This window comes from Sinocyclocheilus rhinocerous, unplaced genomic scaffold (assembly GCF_001515625.1).
Source record: "Sinocyclocheilus rhinocerous isolate Xijiao unplaced genomic scaffold, SAMN03320098_v1.1 scaffold3595, whole genome shotgun sequence".
Taxonomy (NCBI): Eukaryota; Metazoa; Chordata; class Actinopteri; order Cypriniformes; family Cyprinidae; genus Sinocyclocheilus; species Sinocyclocheilus rhinocerous.
This window is the reverse complement of record NW_015664998.1, coordinates 374,901-382,992: the sequence shown is the minus strand read 5'-3', so window position 1 is coordinate 382,992 and position 8,092 is coordinate 374,901. Positions and strand designations below refer to the sequence as shown.

Sequence of the window (8,092 nt, the reverse complement as noted above, 5' to 3'; positions counted from 1 at the left end):
GCAAAAAATGTGTTTATGTATATATATATATATATATATATTCTGTTCATGTATATACTGTATTCTATATATAGTACAAGTCAAAAGTTTGGACACAGGAATGGGAAAGTGTAAAAACTTTTGACTGGTGCTGTACTATAATATACACAAAGAATATCGGCCAATATATCGATATCAGCCTTTTCTTTACTCCCTAATATCGGTATCGGCCACTCAAAATCCCATATCGGTCGGGCTCTAATATATATATATATATATATATATATTAGTAATTTTTGTAACAAAGACTTAAAGCTTAGCAGTGGTAAAGCCAAAGGTTCAAAACTGATAACGCTGGCAGGCCCATATCAAAGTAATGAACAAGAATATATGGAACAGTACACCTCTTTATCTATACATTAAAAAAAATACAGCCATTTCAACCGGTTCATTTTTAAACGAGAATAATAATCTATCTCGTCAACCTGTGAAGCGGCGTCACAGCTAACATTAGCGCAGTAAGTTACAGAAGTAACGTTAACGTTAGCTGTCAACTGTCAGAGAGCTGACAGACTCCATTGAACAACCGTTAGCGTGATGCAGCGTGTGATCTTAACTGATTACCAACAACCCTAACATCACAACTGGTTAAATATATACGTGGCGCAGCGGTGACAGTCACACACACCACAGCCGCTTCAGTGTAACGTTAGGTAAACCCACAGAGCTAACTAGCAAAACCCATTTATTACGCCCTAAATCCGACATTTTCAAACAAATTTTCAACCTAGAATTATCCAAGGGTCTTTCTTCTAATCCTAAGAGCGAACTCGCCCTTCACTCACACAAAGCTGACTTGCCCACTCCATTTTTGGCGGATGAATGAACCTGCTCGCGGAATTGTAGATAGTCGATGGTGTGTTAGCTGAATGCTAATGGCTCGCCAGCTAAAGCTTCATGACCTTCTTAATCAGGGTTTATGGGAGCGCACAGTTAAGCCTTTAATCCAGCGGACTGTATTACTGTCCAACCATGCAGCGCACAAAGCCATAGATAAGTAGAAACGAGGCACCGTACCTCAGGTAAACCGAGAAATGCTCCTTACCGAAGTGAAGAGTGAGTGTGTACAAGTCGGCCTTCTTCCTTCCCTCCCACCTTACATGTTTTGTCATCATATGATTCACACTTCCGTCTTCCGCCTTCATTAAGAGGAGTTTTCGTCTCATGTTACATGCTGCTGAATGCAATAAGATTACAGTAAAATCATCATTGGTTTTCAGTTTGAATTCATTTAAACATAAGACTCAGATGTTATGATATAGTTATGCGAGCATAAATTACACAATACCCTACAAATTTTGCACCTAATATCCTATTCTATTGGAAATAGCAAAACTTGCTATAGGTTATTCTGTTATATCCTCACATAAGCATGTCAACAAAATCATTGTCAATGAATGTCTTATTTTGTGTAATGTCAAGTTTACAAATGCATTTTAACTTTTCATCTTATCAAGATATCTTGAATATAAATTTTCGAACACAACAAGTTTTCTATTTTTTGTCATTATTTCTCTTCTACTAAATTTTGAATGTTCTCTAAATTTTGATATATATTATTAAAATAATAGGTCATTGTGGCCATCATATGTGTATCTTCATTCCACATTAAAGAAGAAATACAAAGCATTTCATACAAAACATTTTTTTATTACAAGAATTAAATTAACAGCAATTGGTTTTCAAGGAACAGTGGAATGTTGGTCTTGCAATATTGCTATTCCACACAGACAAATTCCACAATGTCAAGACCTTACATTTCATTGTCAACATTAAAGAAAAACAATCAGCCAAACAATCTGCAGAAATTAAAAGTGAATCAATACACATTCAGATTTCAAATCATCCAACAGCCTTTTCATTTACTGAAACCAGAGCATGACATAGATTCAACATGCATTTTGTAGATCACATTCTGAACATCATATTTGCATAATGCAAATCAGATGGGTTTGCTCAAGTAAATAAAACATGTGAATCTACATGCTTGTAGTTCCGATGTCAATAATGGAAGAAAAAAAAAAACATCCATGCAATAAATATATATTTTTAAATGTATAAATGTGATTAGAAACGCATAACGAATGTCATCATAGAAAAGAAACATCTTTCTGTAAAAAGTTTTTTTTTTTTTGGAAAGCAGAACAGAATAAATTCTGGAGCTCAAAGTGGGTTAACTGTACAAATGTATGGCAGTTAATTAGATACTTTAATGACGACTGAATGTGTAGTGTGTATGTGTGTTTGACTAAATTGAGAATTAGGCACAGCAATATAATTTGAAAGACAGCAGAAAGCTCTACTCTAACCCTAACCCTAACCCTAACCTATGTGAGAAATTTAACAGTGTCCTAAAGTGTCACAACAGACGTTTAAATGGCAATGAACATAGAAGCAATGTGTAGTGATGCATTGTATTGCAGTTTTTACACAAGAGGTGTTGTGGAGTGTCATTGGCCATGCTAACAGCAATAATCCTACGGTTGCAGTCCTTAAGGCAAAAACACTGAAAACCATTTCCATAAAATCTGCCTTACATTTTCTGACCCCTTTAATGTTCACTAAAACAGCGAACATCAGAACATCTCTCAATAAAACACTTGAGCTCATAAATACACGGCAGTAATGTATAAAGCCTCCAAAAGAGAACATACCAAAAGTAAACATTTCATCCATCCATTCAGAAACATACAACATTGTCCCTTTATGATAAAACAGTTCACCCACAACCAATCACCAATGCCTAATAACTTACTCATTTAATATAAATAATCAATCCAATGCCAAACCAATATGTATGTAGTGTAATTCATTTAAGTAGAGTCAACGTTTTCCCCTATTTTAAGCAATGGTCTACTAGATGTGTTTGGGGAAAAAAACACAATCCATAAACATCCACTCAAGTCAAACTTTCTTATTATACTTTCAAGTCACACAAACATCACCAGTACCAATCAGTTAAAAAAAAGAGAGAGATTTCAACCACTTGGTGGCGCCATAAAGCTTTAAAAGAAATGTAATATCTGCTGCTGATGATGACAACAGTAGAAAATATCACTACTTCATAAGCAGTTTTGGACTCAATATGGCTTTCACAATAAAAGGGCCTGATTTCCTGGATGATTACCATTTGTATACATAGTTTGTAGTGATTTCCATATTTTGAAAAACATCTGATCGGTGTTTAATATGGCACTATCTTTTATTAAATGTCATTCATTTCTCACTTGTAGATAAATCGAGCAATTTACTTTAAACATAGACTTTAAACAGAGGAACGCTGATAAAGCATGATCTTGTTGTTACTGTGACCTTAAACATGTGCGATTGTCTCAGAGTTGACAAAACACAGGATCCATCCAGTATAACAAACATTCCCTACCTCACACTCTCAGACTGAACCACCCAGATACATACACACACCATCTCTTCATCTCTATTTCACAAACACAACTTCTCATCCTTACTTTAAGGCAAGAACATTTGTCAAGGCAACATTCAATAGCAACATTGCATAGCTAAGGCAGAATTACCATACTGAAATAAACAGCATACATTTTGTACATTAATATTAAAGTCAATTAATAATTATTATATTTACATTACACTACCACGCATTTAAGCAAATTAACATATTTTACATAAAAACCTATACATTAACCATATTAATTTGTACAGAAAACAATAAAATACAACATTTGTTTGTCTGCCAAGGTGATATTAAGCACATAATGTGTGAATTATGTCTTCTCATAAACGTTTCTGAGAAGATTCCTCGAACCGATTCAACAAGCTGATATGCCGTCCTATTTATCCTGGGCTAAAACAACAGTACAGCCACTTAAATTGCATTTCCAATTTGGATCATTTGGATTTCACATGGAAGTATGGTCAAAATGTCATTTAGGCGTTTGTCTTGCACATAAAATTACACCAAACTGATTCCAACATCTTATTCGCTCTACTGATTCTACAGCTCTTATTCTCCAGTATGCAGTATACTCAGTATATTACAATTCCCTGATTAAAATAAGATTTTTACACTTCGTTCCAAAACTTAACAAATGAATACTTTACTAAACCAGCTAAAATTTGTCCTCATGGAACTAATTCAAAAACAGGTCATGAGGATATTAATAAAGAGCATTAAAACCTATACAAATCTCTTAAGGGAAATGCAGTAATTTCCTTTCTCAAACAGAAAAAAAAATCTATGGAAAAATGATGACTCGAACAAAATTAAACATAGCTCAGATGGTGCATGTACAGTAGCTCTCCGATTTACTTCACAACAGGCTATGTTGGTCCACGATGTCAAGAATGGCGTTGTATGTTCTTTGCCACTTTAGGACACATCTGTCTCCAGTGAAATGACAGTAAGGATTCCAGCATCCTGCTACATGTTTTACACAACAGTCAGATGTTCATCATCTCAGTCTTACAAATGTGCTTTTTTTTCCACCCTTCCTTTCTCTAATCTGACTATAAAGCTTTATATGCTGAGCGAATGAATACAGACCAAGTCAGTTGCTTGTGTACATCATCATCATCATTCACTACATCCAGGCCTTGTTGTCTAGGCTGGACTCTGAAGAATAGGCAAACTCTCTAGAGCCAATAGCTGGGGAACGATGCTGTGGCTGGATGAGGTCAGCAAAGGCCTGATGCAGAGCTTTGTGTGAGGGTTGGTGATTGTTTAAATGTGGGGACTGTGGTGGGGTCTGGAGGGGAGATGAATCGGCAGGAGACTGCTGACAATGATTTCTGTATCGTACAGGTGTAGGGATGTGTGACGGACTGTTCTCGGGTCTGTTGTCAGTGCGGGGTCTTATCCGCGGCCGTAGCTTGAGCTTGTAGATGGAGGGCACCCTCTCTGCCTTCTTTTTACCTTTCTTGGCACGGAGGATGACTGCGTCATTCGTATCCCCATTGGCCAGCGGTAGAGGAGGAGTGCAGGACCCTTCAGATGGAGGCTCACTCAGACTTAAGCACATGGAGGAGCTCTCACTGGAAGAGTCCTGGTAAGAACAGTCATCTAGAGGTGGTGGAGGGGAGGGAAATGTCTCAAGAAGTGGCAGGTCAGCATCGTCATATGGCAGGTCCGAGCGATGTTCGGTACTTTGTGGTACATCTCCCTCCCCCCCAGCCCATTCCACCAGGTCCTGCTGGCTTTTCATTGGCACCTCCGTCAAAGGGAGGCTCCCATTGATGTCTTTGGGGAGGCACACTGACCTGGATAGGCCTGGATTTGAGGCCTCTCCTTCCTCTGTGGAGCTGGAGATGGCAGGGAGCTTACGAAGACCTCCTCCTTTACCCCCCCATCGCTCTCCCTCCAGGAGCCCTCCATTGGGGAGGCCTCCACGACTCTGGCTGTGGAGAAGAGCAGGAGGGTCCTCGAGTGCACCGGTGCGAGGATTAGTCCGTTTAGACTCTCGCAAATCAGGTAGGATTCCCACCTTACCTCCGACATTAAGAGAAGATGTTGAAGAGTTAGAAGAAGAGTAAGCCGAGTCTGTAACATTAGTGTCACCCGAAGAGTTTGGGAGCACTCCTAAACCTTGTTGGGAGACAGGGAGCTGTAGCGACCTCATTTCCCTCCCAGTGGACGCTTTACCCTGCACAGCCTTGGTTTGTTGCGTGTTGGCCAGGAACTCGGCCTCAAAGCTGCGATATAAGTCTTGCTCCCTTTGAGGGTCCAGACTTGGCAGCAGGTGTAAACTAAAACTACCACTGTCCTCCTGGCTGTCCTGCTGCTGGTTGTAGGGATTTGCCCAACCTTTTTGGTCTCTCCCTGCGGGTCGTGAATTGTGTGCAGACCGAGGGGAACGTGGTGGGTGGTGATGACTTGATCGAGGGGAAGAATGCGGAGAGCGGCGCCCTGGCTGTGTGACAGGAGGAAGCAACTTTCGACTGCCAGTGGAAGGCGACAAAGGCGCAGGGGGGCGTGGCGCTACCATCCCCTTTTTCACAGGACTACCGCTGGCACAGCTTTTCACAGGTGAGTTAGAGGCTGAGGAAGATGCTTGCCTTCTGGGCAAACTTCCATTTGTTTTTGAGGATGCTGCGGGCATGTGCTTGGGTCTTAGTTCCTCTCTCCGATCTACTGAAAGAGAATGAGGGTCTCTGCGGCGAGGTGATGATCCAAGGCTGACGTCACCCAATCTAGGAGTCTTGCCCTGGCTGAGGGAGCGTGGAGCCAGCAGCTTCCTAGGACCTTCGGGTCCTAGTGATCTGCCTCTCTCTGTGCGGGGAGTTCGATGTACCTCTGTTGGGACCTGTGGTGGAGTAGGTTTCAAGACTGAGGTGGACAGTGGTGCAGGGCGCTCTCTGGAAGCACTACGGGCACGGGTCTGAGGGGTTCTCAGGGCTGGAATCTGTGCTCCTGCTCCAGGACGCTCAATCACGTGTTTCCCTTCCTTACGGTTCACCAGCAGAACCACCTCGTCTCCATGAGCATGCCGTGTACCCAGAGAGAAGCGTCCTCCTCCTGTGCTTCCTCCTCCACCTTTAGACGAGGCTGTGGAAGAGTCACTATCTCCTGATAGCCTGCGAGTCAGAAGAGATTCCTTATTCCTGTGTGTAAGAGAAAAGAGAGAACGATTAAGATTAAGATGGATATTGGGATGTATGGGATTACAAAAAAAACAAAAAAACAAGCCATAATTCTCAAACATCTTATTTTTATGATATTTTTGACATATTTTGTGTCACATACACATCACCTTAAAGGCCTTTAATTTCTTTCTTGGTATTCTTGGTTAGAATTACTAATCCACATAACTTCCATAATCTCCATGATTTTATGTGATACTTATCACATTTAACAACATTGAGAATCTGTACCAAGCATGCAGGGAAATGCATGCAAGGTTGTATCCTCAGCAGCCATATTTTTGGATTAAAGAAAACCATCATATAGGAAGGGAGAGAGAGGGATTACTCATGCTCTGGCATTATCAAACACACGCACACAGACACTTTCTTACATACACTACCTCTTAAATTCTTAAGAATGAAACTGACATTGTCCCTCTTTCCTTTAACCTTAAACTGGCTTGTGTAAACCGAGACAAAACACTAAAAACAGAGTGTGTTTATGAATAAAATCACTGCTTTAAAATAATTTCTTAAACTTAGAACTTCCAGATCCCAAGATACACTTGAAAGTGAAAGTGCTACCTTATTCTGCCCTCATTTGATTTTATTCAAATATACACTCTTATTTAGACAAGAAAGTGAAAAACACACACCATGACACCCGGGTTCTGTAATGGGACCTGCATAAACCCTGTTCTGACCGGTTTCTTCAGTGACAGACTTGGGGGCTGAGATTATCCTAATCTTCAGTAATCCAGTCTGCCTCACCTGCAGCTCTGGGAGTGCAAGTGTTAAAGTGTGCTGCTCTGACGCTTGGCCTTCATCATTAGTTAGCCTACGGAAACCGAGGCACACAGCCAAGGTAAACCAGCAAGCTGTTCATGGTCCAGTTATACAATGTCTTGGCTGCACACACGGACATACAATATACCATGTGATGGAAATAATGAAGCACCTTTTGAAACTTCAGGATGTTTAGGAGTTATTTGTTCATTGCTCTAAGTGTGCAGTGATGCATAAAGTGTTTATATAGTCATGCTTAAATATTAATTTCAGGCAGTTGTAAAAGAAAGAAAGAAAATATATATAACTGTCCATTTGCTCAGGAAATACTAAAAAAATTAATGACTAAAAAATATATACATTTATCCAAAACATGTTATCACTTGCATAATTAGGCAGAGAGAACACTGTGTCTACTTGTAAAATTGTAATAATTTTTTTCTAACACAAGGGGGAGTCACAAACTGGACAAGAAGAGGATTGATGTCAGGACAATGTCACCTGGGATTAGTTCAAATCTGCTTGCAATAATCTGCGGGTGTGTGTGTGTGTGTGTGTGTGTGTGTGTGTGTGTGCCTTAAGATGCAGCTCATCGTGGGGGTACAGTGCACAAGTAGAGTGCTATAATTTGTGTCGAGTTAACTAGGTCAGTGTGAGCAAATGGCAGACACCC

At 40.3% G+C, this 8,092-nt stretch overlaps 2 protein-coding genes across 2 annotated transcripts in view; both read right to left on the bottom strand.

The window, feature by feature from the left end:
• LOC107730709 (AP-1 complex subunit beta-1-like) overlaps nucleotides 1-940 on the bottom strand; it is a 41,378-nt gene extending 40,438 nt beyond the window's left edge. Inside the window, exon 1 of the mRNA XM_016541589.1 lies at nucleotides 825-940. Within this exon, the coding sequence (XP_016397075.1) occupies nucleotides 825-848 (24 nt within the window). The 5' untranslated portion in view covers nucleotides 849-940. The remainder of the gene's footprint in view (nucleotides 1-824) is intronic.
• Nucleotides 941-3,677: 2,737 nt separating this feature from the next.
• LOC107730708 (uncharacterized) overlaps nucleotides 3,678-8,092 on the bottom strand; it is a 16,065-nt gene continuing 11,650 nt past the window's right edge. Inside the window, exons 5-6 of the mRNA XM_016541588.1 lie at nucleotides 6,049-6,612; nucleotides 3,678-6,009 (exon numbers count right to left, since the gene is read on the bottom strand). Of these exons, the coding sequence (XP_016397074.1) occupies nucleotides 4,596-6,009; nucleotides 6,049-6,612 (1,978 nt within the window). The 3' untranslated portion in view covers nucleotides 3,678-4,595. The remainder of the gene's footprint in view (nucleotides 6,010-6,048; nucleotides 6,613-8,092) is intronic.